The sequence below is a fragment of the Motacilla alba genome, chromosome 2, assembly GCF_015832195.1.
Source record: "Motacilla alba alba isolate MOTALB_02 chromosome 2, Motacilla_alba_V1.0_pri, whole genome shotgun sequence".
Classification (NCBI taxonomy): domain Eukaryota; kingdom Metazoa; phylum Chordata; class Aves; order Passeriformes; family Motacillidae; genus Motacilla; species Motacilla alba.
This window is the reverse complement of record NC_052017.1, coordinates 130,508,037-130,528,698: the sequence shown is the minus strand read 5'-3', so window position 1 is coordinate 130,528,698 and position 20,662 is coordinate 130,508,037. Positions and strand designations below refer to the sequence as shown.

The following is a 20,662-nucleotide window of genomic DNA, read 5'->3' as shown; positions in this document are numbered from 1 at the left end:
ATATACATTTGGGTCTGGATCAAAATGCTTTAATTTAAACCACGGAGACATTGTATGCCTCACTGCAATGCTGAGCTTATGAGCAGAGCAGCAAGTCAAGTGAACAGTCACCCACGTGTAACACGCTTTACTATTTGTTAAGCATCACCACGCTGCTGCTATGGCCCGTGTCACGCCTTTTACATTAGCCTGCTCCAGGTTTGCCTGGTCGGTGGGAACAGGAACTCATCTGAACATCCTTCTCCAGTTCCCTGACTTGTGTAAGGCTAATCTACGTGGAGAGGGAGGTGATGGAAAGGTAAACAAATATTTACAGAAGGAGCCATGAGGCCGCTTCCTGAGGGAGGCAGGAGCAGAGGCTCGGAGCAGCAGCCAGCGCTGGGGCAGCCGCGGTGTCTGTGCGGCGGCTGGAGCCACGCGATGGCACTGTTTGTACAGGCTTTGCAAGGGAAAAGCTCCTCCTGTTCCCATGGCAGGCCAGCCCCACTGTCAAATCCCATCCACATACTCGCACAGTTATGACAACTGTATCTACTTCTTTTTTTTTTTTTTTTAAATAATAAATATGATGAGGCGAGCGAGTGTAGAATTTCTGATGGCTAGCAGAAGTGCAGAACACCTTTAATACTTCTGCAGTTATCACATGAAATACTTGCTGAGTGAATATCTATTTCCCACTGGGAGGTTTAAAATTCTGAAGTTTCTGAAACATTCGCATGCACTGCAGTAAAGTGGTGATCTGTTTAATACATGAGACATTGCATGTGAGCTTGTTACGTACACTCTTAGCTTAGCTAAACAGGAACTGTTTGGTTTTTGAGCCCTGGTACCAGGAATTTCAACTGGCACTGTCAGAGCAGCACAAGACAAGGCAGGGCCAGGAGACTGAAGGATGGACAGATTTTATTACTTAAAACTTTAACAATGCATGATAACCAAGCAGTAGTTGGAGTAATAAAGTGAAAGCTCTACCTTTGGAAATGTGTTTTACAAATGATGTTGTTCCTCTGGAAACTCCACTGACAAATGCTCCTGGGCCTCTGGTCAGCCCTTCATAGGGGAGCCTAAAGAAATCAGCTATGCCATTGCCTATGCTTCTCACCAGACTAGCTGGGCTTCCAAGAATTTCCAACGATCCAACAACCCAGCCTGTGTGGAGAAACAAGACACATGTTACAGCTGCAAAAACTGCAGAAGCAGCAGTTGTGAAAAGGTTATTCCTTAATTATCTTTTTCACACTAGAATTCATTGCATTATGAACTTCCTTTGAGCAAAACACAGGAAATAACTCATCCACTATGAATTCAGAAATGGCAATCTTTCATACTTCGTAAATCAAAGAAATCCTTTTGGCAAACTCACAAATAGCTTTAGAATTACTTCCTTCCAGGAGCTTCCCGTATTTCTGCTAAAAGTGTGCGAGGGAGGCGGATGCAAGAGCCTCACAGCTACAGAGGAATGGACTGCAAGCTCAGATGGTTGGGTTGGTTTTAGACGCTATAAGGCAGCGCTGTGATTTCACATCCTTATGTGATAGAATTGTGACAGGGAGTTTACACTGATACAATGTACTGCCTTACGGGAGTGTGCAGGTCAATTGCTTGATGGAGTGTTAGGAAAAGGGATGCAGATTTTTGACAAGTGCTTAAGAAGTTATTTTAAATCCACCCCAACCCTTCTAAGCTGATCATTTTCTTTCAGAGTGCAGTGAAAGCCAGACAAATGTCTTCTGCTCAGTACAGTTGTGTAAACAGCAATGACATCTACATGCTGATTAGGTTACTCATAGGGGAGTATTCCTTATGCATATCCCAGGAGAAGTATCTGCAGATCTGGTTTCCTATATAAACGCAGGGTTGCCAGCAGCTTGCTGGATGGCTGAGCACGCAGCAATCTGTTGCTGGAAAGCTATTTGCAGGTCTTGTCTTTCTCAGGCTGGTAGGCAGCAGATTTATTAGGGAAACAGTGCTGCATAACTCTTTTTTTGGCAGCCCAGAGAGAGCAATTCAGAAATGGCAATAAATGTGAAACAGGAACTGTTTGGTCTTTGAGCCCTGGTACCACGACTTTCAGCTGGCACTGTCAGAGCACACAAGGTGTGACAGGGCCAGAAGACTGAAGGATGGACAGACTGGCCTCCAGCTCTCCCACGAGGGCCCTTAATCTGCGCTCTGCTCTCCTTATTCCCATCTCATCATTGAAAACTCCTGCTATCCAGATGCTTTTCTTGTTTTCTTTTAACCCCTCCCAGTCATTCCTGTGGAAGGCTGAATCATGAAACGGAACAGAAGAGAAAATGTTACTCATATGAAATGAATTAATCTCATACTATCATTCTAAGCTCCCGGAAAATCTATTATTCTTGTTGAATCTGTCCCACATTTCAGTTCTGGCAGGTTGAGAACTCCAGGACTTGTAATATGAAAAGCAGGAACCAGAGTGGACATAACAGAGAGGGTGGGATGGACTACAAAAACAAAACCCAAGTGCTACTGGCAATGCAATGAACAGAGCAGCAACACACATTGTGACCCTGCTGTCCTGGAAAGGAGCATCCCCTGGCAGTCCTTTCCTGCCAGGACCAGGGGAAGCCAGAACTCCAGGTTGGGCCTGCAATTCCCTCACTGTAGGATTTTTAATAAATTATCTTTGCCACTGTGTGAAGTGCTGAAAAGCTGGAGGGGTGGGGGAGGTGTGTATAGACAGGAGAGATGTTCTTTCTGCTTTTTCTGACCAATATTATTGCAATAATTCCTTAGAGTCTTTTTTTCCCCCCAAATATTCTTGATATTCCTTGTCCTACGTGGTGGTGTGAGGGCAGTGGCTACAGGACACTGCAGCTTAGTGCCTTGGTGCCCTGCAACATCCCCAGCAGGCACCACCAGCCGGGGACATGGGGGACCCCAACTCCACCCACCTGCTGGGCCAGACAGCATTTCAGGAATGTAAAACAGAAAAAAAACCAGGAATGAAAACAGCTAAACACAAAACTGAGGGCTTGCCTGGTATGCCAGGGATGGTTTGTTGTAATCTGTCCCTCCCTGTCAGGTTTGAGAAGCTCTGGGTGGATCATGCTCACCCTTGCAGAGTGTATGGGAATAATGTACAACCTGCAGCAAGGGTGACCCTCCTTGGCCAATGCTCAGAGCAAACCCAATGGCTCCTCACTGCCAGCTTGGACCACCCAACCCAGGGAAGAAGGTCCGGGAGTAAGTCAGGAATAGGAGAATGAGGAACCAGGAACAAGCCCTCAATTCACAAGCTCTGTGTGGCATTTTACTGTGCAGAAATACAGTATCATGTCAGGTTAGCATTTCCCACTTCTGCATAGTAATTATATCCACTGACATGAAGTGAATATGACTGTATTAGCAGAGAGCCACTGAATTTTCTTTATAGGCAGTTATAGGGTTAGATGTGGTACCAGTGATATTTTTGATTAGAATTTTATTCACTTTTATATAGGGACAACTTAATTAGAAAAGAATAGGACATTTCCATTGCAGGTTTGGCTGATTTGAGATAAGCAATGCTAATCAGCATATTTGAACAGAGCTCTCCAGCCCCATCCATGGCTTCAATGGATTCTGACCACTCCTTTGCAAGACATAGGACAACCTGATGCACCCCCTTCAGCAAGCTTTGGGGCAAACCCTGCTCCCTCCCACAGGTCAGCAGTGGTCCTGCACACAGCTAAGGGCAAAAGAGCGCATATCCCGAGTGTAAGGCATGGCTGTAGGGGCAGGCTTCTGTGCAGATGCTACCAGTGATTTATGCAAGAGACAGTGGTGAGCAGAAGGGGGTCAAACAACCCATATTCCAGATTAATGTAGTAAAAATGCAGGAGCATGAAGTCCTCTTCCATAAGAGACCAACTGTGCTAATGGTGAGAAAAAACCTCAGGGTGTGCAGATCATATAAAGCTTTTTGCTTGATTTTTTCCTTCCTTTTTTACTTTGTTGACACAGTCAGCTCTTTTGACAAGTGTCACAAAGTCTTCAATATAAACCATTTTCATTGTTAAACCAAACATTAATCAGCACAATTCACCATTTTAATCATGGTGACACCTTTCAAACAATACATTTTAGTTTTAGTACTTTCAGTGGGAGTTAAGTATATATGCATATGTATTTTCCTGAAGAGAAGTTCCACCAAAGCAAACCTCAGTTCTTAATACTTAAATATGCATGACTTCAGATACATCACTGATTCCAGAGCAAGTGATGGGGGAGAAGCATTTTCACTGTGGACCATATTTGGCTACAGTTTCATTCTGAATTACCAAGCAACTAGATCTGCCCTTCTGTACTATGAGATTTAACTACAGAACAAATCCAAACAAGTAGCAAAAAGAAAACCTGCAAATTTTGCAAGCATGATATTGCAAGAAAATAGTGAACTGGTACACTGTTCTGGTGCACAGCTGTGCACACTGCTGTCACAATCAGAAGTGGAAGTCAGGTATGCACACAGTGAAACACAATGTTAGCGTCTATAAACAGATGAAATACACGTGTACATTTTGGAAAGTGTGCACAGAAGTCAGGTTGCAGCTATGCTTCCAGTCCAAATGGAAGCATTAGGATCTCAGAAAATCTGACTATTGGTATTGCAGGAAAATAAATCCCACGTTTCAGTGTGGACTATGTTACTTGTGTGTGCTCATGGAGGAGCTTCCTTCTGTCTCAGGCACAAATTCTGTTCTGCACCAAGACACATCAGAGGCCAGATTTCATTAATTCTACATTAGAATTTATGAAAACAAAATGTACCTGATAACTTAAAAAGACTAATTGCTTGCTATTGATCCTATATAGGAAAAAGTTACTGACAGCAAACTTCATAGTTCTTGGATCAAAGGACAACAAACATCTGTGTGCCAGTTTAGATCGAAGGCTGTATGAAGAAAGACAGATTCCTAATCATAAACTGCAGCCAAAAGGAGTTTTAACAACAAAACAACATTCAGGCCTATAATTTACTTCTGAACGCAGAGCAACATGCTGAATAATTTGATTAAACACTGTTTTGGGGAGTTTATGTAAGGAATGTGGGTTGATTCTGACTAGTGCTATAATATAAAATGACAAAACCTAAGCCAGCCAGAACACATTTTTATGAATGTTTAGCACAATGTTGCAAACCTTCACTGGTGTCTGCTCAGCTATTTTATCTCCCTTCTGTTGCATGACAGGACCTGAATGGCATCTGAAAGTATCATTATCAAACAGTGTTTAAGGAGAACAAAAATTGTACTGCTAACGTCCAGGGTGCTCATCTTGAGTGACAGTCACAGAATTCTGATATCCAATGAAAATGTTGCTCAGGAAGGAAAAGCACTCACCTGCTCTGAAAAGCGCTCCAGCAGCGTAATGCATGGCCAAGGCGTGGACAAGTTGCCTGGCCGTGGTGAAGATGGGTCCTCGCTCAAACACAGAGAAGGAGAGAGGGGTGTGGTCTGAGGCTATATACAGTTTCAATGAAGCATGAATACTGACAAGGAGATTAACAGGTTGTATTTTTAATCTTCGGAGCTTCACTGGCTTGACTAAAGCTCTTGCATGCTCTCTCACTTGTTCAGGCACTATCAGGGTAGTATCTGAAGCACTGATGGATTTACAAGCAGTTTTGTTTTCTGGAAGATATGTATCAAACAAAGTCTTAATGTAGTAAACAAAAGTGTCTTCCACATAGAGCCTAGCTGGTTTGAGCTCAAAGCTGAGGTCATTCACGTGAAACGTGAAATTCTCTTCCTCAGAAAAAGCAATACAGAGTTTAATAAAGCAGTTTTCCTTATAGCTTTCCAAATCTTTGTTACAAACAATGAGATTGTTCATTCTTGACCACTGCGCGGTTTCAGTTTTCTCTTCTTGGCACAGCAGGACTGCAAAATGGAAATTGGATTTGCTGTACAACTGATTGTCCAGTTGCAAGTCCTCACAATACACTTGGAGACTATGAAACTGTGGGAGGCCTTCCACAGAGTCCTGCTGGACCTCCTGTGACAGGGAGCTGGTGGCTGGGGCCATGTGGAGGAAAACATTGTCCGCTGTGAGACGCAGGAGCTCAGATGACACTTTGTGGTTTGTAATATCATCAAATGCAGCAATACTCAACTGACTGATGAACATTTTCAGTGACAGGGTCTGCTCTTGACTTCTAGACAGGAGGGAAAAGAAGTTTTATTACTTTGTGTCTTTGGAGCTCACCTGGCATCTTGCTTGCTCGAAGAGCTATCAAGAGAGACATTCTCTATAATATGTGGGAAACTCATTACGCAAGTCCTGCTAACATTACTGGGATTTGGCAGTCTTAATCACCACAGTGAGTACCACCCAGGAGGTCTTCCAAGAAACAGGACAGCATATATCTATACCAGGGTTGTCTTTTTTATCATTCAGCAGGAGAGTTTGGACAGGAACGTCTGTATCTACACAGTAATTCCCTATTATATTTTACAGAGACAAATATTAAAACACACCACAGATACAATTTTCTGAGGATTCATGTACAGCCTCAGATGTTTCACTGAAGGTTACTAGTACAGATAATCATTTCACATCACACACAGCGAGTGCGCTCCAATGAAGCCACTGCAGTATTTTTATACTGATGGCATTGAGGGCCTCCCCCTGCAATGTAAACTGCCCATTGCCAAGGTTAACTGGCAAATGGACTATCAGGTACTGCTGATATGACCAGTTGCTTGGGGATTAATACTTAATTACAATGCAAATAAAAACAGTACAACAAATTCCGCTCTATTTGTAACAGGATTGCTGGAGGCCAAGCATTCTGCAGCTTAGAAATAAGCAGTATTATAATTGCAGTTGAATGAAGCTGAGGACCAGATTTTGGTGTATTATGGAAGTGGGGAAATCTTCTAAAGAAGGGTGTTATAATCAAGCATGATTAATTACTAACTGTAAGGCTATTTCTACAGCTCTTGCATATGAAATCTTTGGGAACTTGTAAGATTACAGATGGCAGGACCTGGCTAAATAACTTTTAAACTGACGAACACACACAAAATTTATTACAATGGAAAATGTCTTTTTTTTTCTTTAATGAACAACCCAGGTCCTCTTTTTGTACTAGTCATCTAATGTTTATCCTAAAGTGACATGATTTTTGATGTTAGATTTTTAACTGTGATATACAAAGCCATATGGTCTGAACATATGCTACAGAGCAGGCAGGAGTATTAAACAAAACAAAGAGTTAAGTTAAAGTTTTTAAGTCAGTTAACACTTAAAAAGCTGATTGAGCTCCCAGCAATGCTTTTAATCATCTTTTATGTGCTTTATGTACCTGTTGAGGTTGATACCATCAGGTTCTGCTCTTCCTTCTGGGGCCAAGGTTATGACTATTGTTCCACAGTGATGGGTGATGTCCACATAAACACAGCCAAAGCCAGTTAAGAACACAATCTAAAGGAGAGGGTTAAAAACACATGGAATGTAACCAAAATCACTATTTTTAATATAATAAATTAAATTAATGTTATTAATGCCTTCTGGTTGAGATCTTTTACTCAAATCAGGATACTATTCAGGAAAAAAAGTCATATTTCAGTGATTCAGAAAATAACTGCTCTGATACTTTAAGTATTTCAGTTATTCAGGGAGATGAAGTTTGCATCTCATCATTCAACTGCATAACTGAATACATTTTAATAAGACACTTTTCCAGAAAAAAACCAAGATGTGCTGGGGAGGGTGGAGTTTATATGAGAAGAATAAAGAGGAAATTTTAATTTTTGATTTTGGATTAAGCAGAAAGGCATTTTCCTGGAGCTCCAAAAAATGCCACTTTCTCCTCTAGAAAAAAACCCCTAAACTAACATTGTGTTGCTATGCTCTAGCTCAGAGCTGGGTGGATGAATGGCTGACAGCATCATGTAAAACACATGAAGACTGAAAAGTAACATTTTGGATCCATGAAAACTTGCATTAACAACTCAAGACTGATCATATTATTAAGCCATTTAAACTGGTTTGTGAGAACACCTTCACAGGCAAGGTGCCAGCATGAGAAAATGGCAAAAATCTATTGGAAAGCATAAAACAACTAAAAAGACAGAAAAAATGGGAATTTGACAACAGGTTTGTGTTTTGCTCACAGGTGTATGAACTTTAATTCTGGGTAAGTTGTCTTTAGGAATATCCTACTTAGAGAAGTGATGTACTGCTTTTGGAGCTTAATTCTGCAATATTTCCAAGTTTTGTGTTTCTCCAGAATACAAAAGATTAAGATCTTTTAAAGGTTTGGAAAATTCACAGCAGTCCTTGTTAGAGCAAGCTGGCTTCTCTTTTCTTGTAAGGTTACTATCAACAGAACTGTTTACTAGATTGCAATGACAGAAGCTATAATATAATGGAATGTGAACTTGAGAAATAACACAAAGATATTGGGCTAGTACAGGTAAAACAAACAGCTAGTTGTCTTGAAGAATCTTTACTGATGTTAAGAAGTCACTAGAAGCAAAATCAACTGGAAGTTTAGTAGGATCAGCACAAACTGATTGTTAGGCTATTCATAATAACCTTGTACAGATAATTAAATTTCATTAATTGAATTTCTTATTCTTTTGACAATTACATATAAGAGAATTTCTACTTTTGACAAGTCCTTTGCTGGTCTGGAAGAGATTCACAATCCTACATGGAACTGGAGAAAAAAGGACATGTTCAGAATTTTCAAAACTCTAATTATTCTAAATAAACCTCCACTGATCTTGAAGATTGGTCATTTTAATTTCCAATTTCAGATGATTCTGATGATAAGTACTTGAATATTTATTAAGGTATTAGTTTTAAGTAATTTTACATTTACTTTCTAATAGGACAAGAAGTACCTATCTATGACTACATAGAAGAAATACAAATTACCTAAGATCCTTTAAATCCCAGTTATTTCACAACCTGAACTGAACTGTATGTGACAATATTATTCACTCCTTATTCACTTATATTCATAGTTTTCATAGAGAAAAACAGACCTAGAAATCCTGGGAAAATTTTCAACATGTACATCCTAAAACTTCAATAACAGAAGGCTATACTTTTTTGGAGAGCTGTTCAAGTAGACAATGATCCCCAAATGTTGTCTTAGCATCTAATTCCTTCTAGGAGCCAGATACTTATAAAGAACCCTGGTCTGGCATAACATTAATGACTGAAATTTGAAACCTTGCATTGCTTGACTTGCTTGCTGAATGGAACTGAACTACTTGCTATATAACATAACACTCAATAATCAAGAGCATTTTGTGATTCGTGCCCAGGGAAAACATCTGAAACTAGTATTTCTTTCAAAGAGCCAAGCAGTTTATGTTGATTCCATGTAAACTAATGACTTCAAAGATGGAAAAAATTCCCATCAAAAAGAATTACTTCAGCCAAGGAAGCTTTCATTTACCTCAATATGCAAAGAAAAATAACAGAAGGAAAGAAAAGGGAGGGGTTGTTTTGTTTTAGAAAGACATGAGTAGCTTCTGTAATGACACAGAGGGACAATGACCGTGATGATTCCTACAAGATATTAAGATAATTATCCCATGATAATTAAGTCACCAAATTTTCCTGGATCCTGTGGCATCCTTTGCTTACAGAGCCCAGAAATTTTCAAGACTGATTTTTCCAGGCAACACCAGGCTGATTAAAAAGTGAAAAAAACCAGTGTTATAAAGCCTGTACGTTCAATCTAGCAATTTTCAAAAAGAGATAGGAAACAAGATAGTCTGTGTTCTGAAACTTTCACAGGAAGGGGCTTAGTTAGGCAGGAGAGTTCCCAGGAGTTAAATAAAACCCCTTAAACCAACAGGAAGGATACATTTACTGCGGAGGAACAATGCACTGCGCAGGTCAGAAAGACAACCATTTATGGTGTGAATTAGGAAGTAATGTATAATGGTTTACTTGTGTTCCTTGGTTGTTGATGTCCACAACATCACTCCATTCGTTCACTAATTCATCAGATGACAGCACTTTCAGGAGAATACTGGGCAATAAATCTCTTGTTTTGCAGTCTGGATAGCTGGAGATTTGATGGTAAAGTTCATGATGAATCGAACAGTCAGCTGGAATCTTTCTACAGTAAACTTCAAACTTGGGTGTATCTGAAATGTTATAAAATATACAAGATCAGACCTTCTAAAACCTATATGAAATCAAAACTCATCTACACTTGCACAAGTAAGAAAGTTTCTGTCTGAAATATTCCTAATAAATAAAAACATTTATTTTCCATCACTTAGAATATTATATGTTTGGGTTTTTTCCTTTTCTCTTTCTATTTCATAAAGTTTTACAGAAATAATATTCTGCTGATCATTACATTAACTTACTCTAACCAGACTTTTGACAATATGTTTTGTTACATTTGCCAATCTGAGGCAATAGAAATGTTCCATGGGATTGAATTGATGTCAGCAAAACTCCACTGCCTATGGATTTCCTACAGCTGCGTCACCTCGACAGCTGGAACAGGGACACCCAAAGGCCCAGAGACAAATATTTAAGTTCATACTCCTGACCTCACAATTAGCTCCAACAGCTTCCAGAGTCTCTCACTTTGAGACAGACCTTCATGAGGGCATCAAGTTCTTGCTAGAACCAAAACACCCACTGAACTCAATTTTGGACTGGAGATACAGTAAGATAAGTTATACTACAGTGCACTGTTTCTAATTATTGTTTAGTACCTACCTTTGAAATTCTCTTTTAGAAGCAATGGAATGGAGCACCGATTGTGGATAATTATACGAGGGCTAGGATCTTCTGTAAGTGTTAGGTACGTCACACCAAGATGCTCTTGATAAGTCAGTGCTATAGCTCTAAAACAGAAGCAGAAATATTGGATTATACCTGTTTTGGATGAAATCTTTACATATTATTACCCTGAACAATTAAAAATATTCAAAACTAGCATCTGTAATATTCTTTGTTATCAAGTTCCAAATCCATATATTTTTATCTACATTTAGGCAAGTACACATCTCCACTTCAACAGAAGAACATGTGGAAATAGCCTAAAAACATGAGAGAAGAAATTGCTTCATGGAGAGTACTCATGAATTAAACTGAACATGTAGGTCTACAAGATGAGAGCCCTAGCCAGCAGAGACTTATATTAAATTAAAAACATGAGATTGTAGGCCCAAATTTCCAACATAAATCTGAAAAAATTTCCAGAAGAATTTGCATGGATACTTCTCTGGTACACATGAAAGGTATTTGAACAAATACTTAAATCTAACTGACTGCTCCCCTGGAATGATCCTCAATGCTACTGTTCTTTTAAATGTTAATGTTATGGATCATCATTGGTTTCCAAAAATAATTTAGTTCTGCTCATTAGCTACGTAAAATATCTTCATGCATAAACATACATTCTTTTTTATTTTCTCTTGAGCAAATTTATTGGCTACTGCTAAAAACCCTTAACCTCATGGTGATTTTAAAAAATCCAAAGTCTGAAAATCTGATTAGGAATATGGAATTCTCTACGCCTGTGGCAGAATGATAAGGAATACTTCCCTTATTGTTTCCATTAATTTTTTTAAAATCTGAAGTCTGTGCAAGAATCTTTAGTATTCAAAATGACACCTCTTGGACTCTGCAGAGGAACTGTGTGAGGGTTTGAATAATATCAAGCACTTCAGGGAAGAGAAAGATCACATCTCTGGTAACATATACCGATGTAGCTTCTCTAATTTCAGCAGATTGTTTCTTGTTCATACCAGTATAAGCATGAATAGATTCAGAGATCAGGTTCAAGAAATGAAGCTGCTCATCTGACAAGTCACTAGACTGCTATTTTTAACTAGCTGGTTCCATAAGTTTGTAAATAGAATGTACAACTGCACAGCTCAAGCTTTAAAACTTGAAATTTTTCCTTGCTGTAATCTCAAAATATTTTCATCCCTTTTGTCTTTTCTTTTTTATCCTCTTATCATGCTTATAAAACTGTATGTCTACCTTTTATAAACAAAACCTAAATTTTTGTATTGTATTATTACACACCGTCCTTGAACTCTTAAATTGTTGCTTACAAATTAAAAAAAACCACCTTAATTCCCCAATATAAGCTTTTCATGCTCTTATTTGCATGCACAGAAAAAAATAGCAGGCCATACATTCTAAAAAGTGTACAACTTGTACATGGTCATACCACTAAACCATTTACAATAAAGGCATCAAAACCATCAGAAGATAACAATTTTAAAATTAAAGTAGGACTTGCCTTTACATATGGGGGGCATGTGTTACTTTGACTTTTGCATTACTCTCTTATGGTTTCTGACTAGCTGAGGCTTGCCAGCAACAAGCCAAGTTCAGTGTTGGAGAGCGCCCAGTACCTGGTGCAGAATCCGCTTTCGGCAGGCGCGCCCACGGGCACTGCCACGCTCTGCCTCGCCAGCTCCGCGCTGACCACGGCCGGGAGGCTCCACAGCTGGCGGCTCCCGGCGCCGCTGAAGCTCAGCACCAGGCGCCTGTCCCCCAGAGACGCCCCCGCCGCCGAGGCTCCCGGCTCCCACAGCAGGTCCCAGCAGGGCACGGCGCTCAGCGCCTCCCCGCTGCCTGCCCCGGCCGGGCCGACGCTGAACACCGTACTGTCGGGGGAGTGGAAGTCCTGGAAATGAAAAAAGAGGTTGGTAGCACGGCATGCTGGCTCCTGAAAGGAGGTTTGTTCATGTTGATTTTGCACAGAACACTCTCAAGTAGCCAATGTCCACAGCTAAACTAAAGGTCGCGGTAAGTACATTGCATTAAAGGCTATTTGGCCAAATTCTGCCTTCGGGTATAGGTTTGTAGTACAGCTATCTGAGGGTCCTGAGCAACTGGCTCTAGTGGGAGATGTCTCTGCCCATGCTGAGGGGTTTGGAACAAGATGATCTGTAAGGTCCCTTTTAACCCAAGCCTTCCTGTGATTCTCTAATTCTGAGATCTACAGTCGGCTCTCAGTAGCACAACATAGCTCTACCAAAATCAAGTTACATTCCTGTAACACGACTGTGCAAACAAAATCCATTTAGGATTACAAAAATAAGAATGGATTTTAGCCTTAGCATTTTCCCAATTCCCTATATTTAGACTGCCACAAAATGTGTGATGCACAACTGTAGGTACTGATGTGAAGAAAACTAAAGCGGAAGGAAAACAATACAGAAACAGGAACTTTAAAAATTTGTTCATCTGCCAGCTCTTCTATTAAGTTGGACTCTAAGAATTCTTTCCACATATTTTACTATAAATGTAATCTTCAATAAATATGTATAAATGGTTGATTAAAATATATTGACCATGCATACATTTTAGTTCCTGCAAGCTAGTCCTTAAATATTCTGTGAGATTATTAGAAAACTGATATTCACAATTTGATGCAGTCTACGAAATACATAAACTTTGGGCACATCTCTAGTTCTGCAGCTTTGCTCAGATAACTGGAATCTTCCCAAAAGGATAACAAAAAGTTTTCAGGCTGCCAGGCCAATATACCTCTTTTACACTCAAACTCAGTAAAAATTCTGAGAACATTTTCAACAGCTACTACGGATTACGCTGCCTATTTTACTGAAATGGCCATTAGTGCCTGAACAGATGGAGAACAGGCAGAACTAATTCTGCAATGTGCAAGAATTTGCTGCTTGTACAGATTTCTGAGCACAGTTAATTACTGGAGTTGAATTTACCCAGGATCCAGTATTCTAAATGATATAAATTACTTTATGATTATTATGTCTAAAGATTTAGGTTCCAAGCTCTGCTATATGCAGCTCATCTAAATACAGGTACAGATATAAACAACCATTTTTCCACAGATGACAAACAAAACCAGTATCTACAGTGCTTTACCTCTTCTTCTGAGTGGGATTTGGAAATAAAAAGCTGTGGCCTATAATAGATTTGATATGATGTATCATTGATTATTGTCGTCTTATCTTCTATCTGCAGAATTTGTATACCTTGTCGAACCATGGAAGAAATGCAGAATTCACACAACTGTAAGATAATGAAATTGTGATGAAATGAAAATTGTGATGAAGTCACACAAAACCACAAAAGGTAGTGAGATGTAGCAATAGAAGTGCTGTTCTCTTTCTAATCAAAGAAATCCTCTCTGTAATCATGCACTTTGTAACTGGAGCCACATCATGTACTTTTGAAGTTGCATCTGTCAATGTTATCCAAACAAGATTGAAAATTCATTAATTCTTTTTCCAGGAGATATTGTATTATCTTTATGGGTTGCACAGTATGTTTTTGGCAATCTAATTCTTTAAATTATATTTCATACATTGTTTATGTTCTCTTTATGTGGGACATATATTAACATAATTAGGGAGAAGCTTTCACAGTGCACACATTTGATTGTTTTATCTGCTATATGACTTTTTGTTTTTACATGATAAAGTTACAAATCATTAAGATTTTCTTCTAACCTTTTGATGACCTGGAAAAGCACCAAGTTTAATTTCAGCTTCAACAAAACCTTCTTCGTCCAATGTTACTACTTCCCCATTATCGGCATCCTTCCATTTTGGGGAGGTCACATTATGAACCAGTTTAATGGCCACTGATTTGTGCACAGTATTGGTGTTTGCCCAGTATATTCCAACCTGAAAAGCTTCCTGCAAGTGAAAAAATGAGTGATTGTCAGTTGTTCACAACTTGATCCATTTCTACTACACTTCTAAATGCAGTTTTCAGCAGGCAGTGAATGCAATTTCCTGCCTTTCTCCCCCTGATTCTTTCTATGTGGTACAAGAATAGATGAAACCACAAGGTGGATAAGGAACTGATCCTCACAGGGGATCAAGGCTGTAGTCCACACTGAGATGTGTTACTAGGTAGACCTTTTGTTTATTAGCAGACATACATGGAAGGGCAAAAGATGACAGAATAAATAGGAAGTATCAGATTGCTCAACTGGAATTAACAAGTTGCGGTGTCAAATCAACCTAAATATTTCAAAACTAAAGAATATCAGACTTATAATTAAAAAAAATGTGCATGGTCAAGGTATGTGGGAAGCTCTGTTACACTGAATTAAGGAAGGCAGGCTTTATTTAAAAAAATCTTCCTCTATTGTAATTCATTCTTTGTCATTATCAAATTTTCTTGGTAACATTAAAAGCTATGAAATAACATTACATAAAGTGCTCTCAAACCAAATATTCCTTTCAGGCTGTCAATTTTGCTACCGTGGTCAACAATTTCTCAACTGACATGTTAACACAAAGTCTTTACTTGGCCTTTAGATCAACCTTCGTGTGCTGCTACCTTGCAGCCATGTCGCAGATTCTTGGGCTGAACTGAGAGGAAGGGGAAAAGGCTGCTGATGGAACAAAGGCCTTCTTCCTACAGTGTCTTGTGGACAATTTTTAACTATGCATCTTTAGGATGCTGTTTTTCAAACATCGCTACCAAGTTGTTGTGGTACCCACTTGGTGATTCAGTCAGTGTGGTGAATTCCTATTGTTATTGCTAGTCCTCATCATACGACTAACAGACAAACAGACACAGTAACTGCAAAGTGGGAATCATCTGGAGAACTAACCATTCTTCAGAATCAGTGTGTTTAGCAGACCTGTGCCTGCTAATGTGAATGGCATAGTTACCTCGAAGTTGGGAGGTATAATTACTTTCCCACTAGGTACTTGAAGAAGAATCTTCTCTCCTTCAAACAGCCAGAGGTCCCACTTGGACTGATTGATAAGCAAAGCCCAGGGCAGGAGTTCAATCAGCAGAGTTCTAACACAGGGTTTCCACACTGACAGCTTTACCCGCATTGGACTATCCCACTGGGAGAGCTGTTCATAGCTGTCAAAAACAAATAAGCAAAAACTTAAAGTCAAAGGAATAAAGAATTCAAGATTACAAATGCTAAGGTGTCTTTTTCAGAAATTTGCAAGGCTTTTCTGGTTGTGAGATAGAAAAACTTCTCTTCTTCCCTTATCATTCTGGAACACACTGAGGTGCTGTCAGAAAGATCTAGATAGGTGTAGGCTGCAAAGGCATAGTTTTAACTCTACAAGCTCAGCCTGAATTTAGTCAATTAATAAATGCCTTAACAAAGTTACCACTGTCCTTCGGAGCTAAACCTGTGACTTATGTAGTCATCAAATCACATTTCCTTTTTCTTTCCCCAACAACTACTTCTACAGCAATTCCCTGTTTCTCTGCTGAAACAAACAGCAGCTGAATAAACAACAGCCTCTAGAGCGGCAGTAAAGAAAGCGCATTCACAAAAAAATGGTTCCATTTTTAAAAATCCACACTGATGCAATCTTCTCAGTGTAAGCAAGGGCAGACCTGAGGCTGACCTAATTTTTTCCCCATCTGCCACAGATTCTGCAGTTTACATGAAGGAATTATGTAAATGCTGAAAATATATTCAAAGTTCATCACATACAGTCTTCCAGAATGTGGTTTCAGTTTATTTGGAAAGGCAATGCAACAGTCATGAAGAAGGTTTAGCAAGGAATTACCTGTCTGAATCCTTCCTATTATAAGGCCACGCAGGCTGGGAAGGACTAGCAATGCCATAGAACTCGGAGAGCACTTGGCTGACGTTGCCACCCGGATTGGATTTAGTTGCTATCTGTTTAATCAGAGTGGTCGAGATAGGCACTGCACACTCTGATGGATCATCTTCTTCCCTGTCATTGAAAACAGACTCAGTCACACAACAAGATCAAGCATTAGCATTAACATTTTCTCTAATGAGGCTTCCCAAGTGGACTCTGCAGCAAGAACACTCTCATGGTAATTGTGGATGAATCAAGTTACGGTGTCCAACAAGTTCCTGAGAATTTACTGACATGCATGGATTTGTTATCATACTGTAATGACCCTAAAAACTCTTCAGTATTCTCAAAAAACCATTTCAAGATAATCCAGGAATTTGTTTTATAAAATACAAGAATATGGAAGTCTCAATTAAACAAATGCCAGTGTGCTTAGGATAGTTACACCAAATTTAATATTTCCTCCAATATAATTTCAGCTATTTATGCTTGTTCAGTCATATCCCCTCTGGGCACGGCACACTTTCAGAAAAAAATGCAGAAGAAGTTCAAGTGTAAATTATTCTTTCTTTTCCATACAAATGAACCATTTTCAAGGAAAATGAGTATTTTACCTGGCTTGAAAAGTCAGGTGGTGTGTAAGATCAGGTTCTATATTTTGCAGTGCTTTCTCTTGTCCTTTCCCTGGAATCACTTGTGTTTCATTCAGCCCCAGGCTTCTTTTCTCTATATGTAAGATAATAGGGTCTGGAAGATGGCTCCTTACAATGAAAAGAGGGCTGAAAACAATCTACAAAAAGAAAAAAATACACCAATTTAAAGCCAATTTTATTTCAGTATTACAACCGTTGAAACAAACTATTGATAAATGTTTACAGCGGGTCATTCTGACCTTAATTTATTATATGACACATAAGGCATGAACATTTAGATTTCAGAAACATTAAATGTACTTACTAATCGCTGTTGCACGTGTGAATTGGGCTCCAAAGTCAAAACTGTGCACCACACATATGTAATCGAACTCTTTGAAGATGGTACCTATTTATAGAAAGATCAGCATTACACTAACATTATTCAGGATGATAACATTCACTGTTTCATTGTATCAAACAGAAGTCTAAATGTGAAGTGCTCAGTTCTCTCAGACATTTTTAATGCTCTATTCCATATACCCATTTCTCGTCATACCTGAATGACAGTGCTGTGTTCTGTGTGTTTAGAACTTAGACATACATCTTGGGACCAGTCTTCATCTCCTGTAGATTTCACGCTCAACTCAGTGAGTTCATTGTTTTCTAGGATATATGAAGGCAATTTCTGCTTGGCTGCAAGGCAGTTGATGTGTTCTTTAACAACAGCCTGTCCATCTTGACTAATGTAATGCTGAACCACTTTCAGTTCAATACTTTCAGAAAGGTAACTACAGACTGTCTGTCTTCCACAGATTAGGATCTAAAACACACAAGAAATACAGCTCTTATGTAAACAATTGTGAAAAAAAGAGTCAAAATTGAATTAGAGAGTGAAAACCTGTAGAAGAATAATCTCCCTGATTTAGGTTTCCCCAGGCACTGCTGAAGGCAGTGACTGGTAAAACATTATTTTTATTGGCCAAATGTATGTCCAATTTCATAGAAATCTAGGCATTAGAATGCTTGAAATATTGCAAAAGCAGTATCCACACTTAAAAGAAACACGTATCCACTTTCCTTCCCACTGAACTCAGCAGCACTGTCCATGGCTGACAGTTCTGGTTTGGATTTTAAGAGTTCTGTGATGGTCTCTGAATGCTGAGACATTTCTGAGCAGTCACAGGGATGTACTTCAGAAAGGTTTCTATGGATACCTCACATTCCCATCCCAAGGCAATGATCCAGAGCTTTCACAGTATGTCTGCCATTTTAAAGTTTATCATTTCATTAAATGACTGTAATGTGTTTCTGTATTTAGTGCACACACCTAGAAAACAATCAGATTAGACTCGGTGTTGCTGCTCTCCATCATGCATGAATTGTAGAGATATATTTGAATTTTTCCAAGCTATACCAGGGAACACCATTCCACGTGTATCCCCCCTGTACAACCATCATCATTTATTTTTTCATGAATGGGGGCACACACCACAGCTACAGCCCACCACATGAAATCCCAGCAGGGCTTTCAGTGACACCAGGCACTGCTCCTGTCTGGTCAGCTGTACTGTAGCTGTGCAGTACAGCTCTGCCACATCCATGAGCTGAGCATGTTCTGTCCACTACAGGCTCTGGCTTCTGCCAATGCAGGCAGAACGGCTGCAGTGTTATTACACATCTCTTTACAAAGACAGTAAAGGGAAAGTTATTGCACAGCAGCTGATTTTCAAATGTTAATTTGGTAATTCTTTTACTTCAACAAATATGTAAGCCTGAATTACTACCCAGAATATATTATGAACATTAGAAAAAAAATTAAGAGAAAAATCTATTTCTCAAGAGTTCAAAACATGTAAGAGATTATGTAACTTAGCACTGTCAGAACTTATGAACCACGCAAAGGGATGTTTACTGGCGCATATAAAGTACATGTTGGTAACCGAGCTTTTAAATGCCAAGATCGACACCAAAGTGAAGAAAAAGGTTGTAAAAATTCCCCAAAATAGCCCCAAAAGACTGCTATACTAGTTTTTTTGCAAATCCCAGTAGGAGAGAATAAATAACAAAGTGACTAATTCATGAATAGGCAACAGTTTAAATTACTCATGTTATTTTTTCTTAACTGGATCAAATCCTTACTTGCTTCTGCACACCACTGAGCTGCTGAACCTTGATAATGAGTGATGCTGTCCGGCCCTTGTACTGAATGGTGCGAATAAAGGTCCCTGTATTGTCCACGCTGAATGGCTCAGACCACCGCCAGTTTCCCCAGCCTTCAATACAGATGTGTAACAGCTGGAAAGAAAGAAATTACTACTTCAATACATAACCGGGGAAAAAAAAGTGCCTTGCAGTAGGATATAAATTCCCATGACAGAGAAATGTTCTTGGTTTGAAATCTCAGCAATGCTAAGCACACCAGTTGTCTGAATGATCCATTCAGTCTGTAATTCTGTGATTTCAGACACAATCAGAAGAAGCAACAATACCATAAAATGGCTCTGACTCATGCATTTCTATAAATTACCTGCTTTAACAGTATGTTTAACATCCAGGCACACAACTGCTCACAAAAAAAAGAGCAAGTAGACTAGAGTGCATAAAACAGGAAATAGGAGATTTTCTTTACTGCCTTTGAAATTGTTCTAGAAGCCCATTCTATTACCAGCAAGGTGATATGGAATGCAGGTCCAGGCCAGATTTTTTGCCTTCAGAATAAACCAGAAAATTACAAATACCCTTCCCTTTGAAAATAAAGAAGGACTTGTACAGCTTGCATGTATGTGTCTGTTAAATGCAGAATGTGGTATATTGCTGAGAGATGGGAAACATTTCATTTCTTACACAAATGTGGTGGTAAGTTCAAGCTTGACTGCATGAGAAGAAATTTAACTGCGTAATTATACTCCCTATGTGATTTATTCCGGAAAAGGAGTGGCTTTTTTCTAGTTTAACTTAAATCACTTCCAGAGCAATACAGTCTTTCATCATTTGAAGAGCCTTTCATCCATTTACCCACCATACGCACTTACCTCTGTCCCATGGAGATTCTTAAAGCCAGAGTAGTGAAAATTGGTACTGTTCCATGTAGGTCAATGAAGTTACATAAATTTACACCAGCTGAAGATCTGGCTATTTAGCTCTGTATAGATCTTTTGTGGCTGTGCAAACTTAAGGATGTGAGTTATATATAAGGGATCAAAGCAATAAGCATTCTGGGTAAAATTTATTCTTTGCAGAGGGCCAGCACAGAGCCTAAGCATCACTTAAGTTCTTTAAAACAGTCATATGAAGGCCTTGTGGGAGTTCTCTCTTGAGGGTTGAATTTCACTCTGATTTTGGACATCTGTCATTAATTAATTTAAGTAATTGAGAACAGGATAAGGCCCAAAGATTGATTATTTACACTAGCAAAAACTGAAACTTGTAAATACTGTGTTCTTCCATGATTTGTTTCCAGAAAGAGATAGCACTCACCATGGGCCTGGT

At 39.2% G+C, this 20,662-nt stretch overlaps 1 protein-coding gene across 11 annotated transcripts in view; it reads right to left on the bottom strand.

The window, feature by feature from the left end:
- The window catches only part of VPS13B (vacuolar protein sorting 13 homolog B), a 427,964-nt gene that overhangs the window by 17,952 nt on the left and 389,350 nt on the right, over positions 1-20,662 (bottom strand). For all 11 annotated transcript variants that reach the window (XM_038130163.1, XM_038130155.1, XM_038130158.1 and 8 more), the window contains 14 exons: positions 19,313-19,468; positions 17,730-17,993; positions 17,496-17,579; positions 17,153-17,328; positions 16,500-16,670; positions 15,630-15,831; positions 14,451-14,639; positions 13,864-14,010; positions 12,366-12,640; positions 10,714-10,841; positions 9,925-10,124; positions 7,316-7,434; positions 5,349-6,163; positions 973-1,149 (listed from right to left, as the gene is read on the bottom strand). In XM_038130163.1, the coding sequence (XP_037986091.1) occupies positions 973-1,149; positions 5,349-6,163; positions 7,316-7,434; positions 9,925-10,124; positions 10,714-10,841; positions 12,366-12,640; positions 13,864-14,010; positions 14,451-14,639; positions 15,630-15,831; positions 16,500-16,670; positions 17,153-17,328; positions 17,496-17,579; positions 17,730-17,993; positions 19,313-19,468 (3,103 nt within the window). The remainder of the gene's footprint in view (positions 1-972; positions 1,150-5,348; positions 6,164-7,315; positions 7,435-9,924; positions 10,125-10,713; positions 10,842-12,365; positions 12,641-13,863; positions 14,011-14,450; positions 14,640-15,629; positions 15,832-16,499; positions 16,671-17,152; positions 17,329-17,495; positions 17,580-17,729; positions 17,994-19,312; positions 19,469-20,662) is intronic.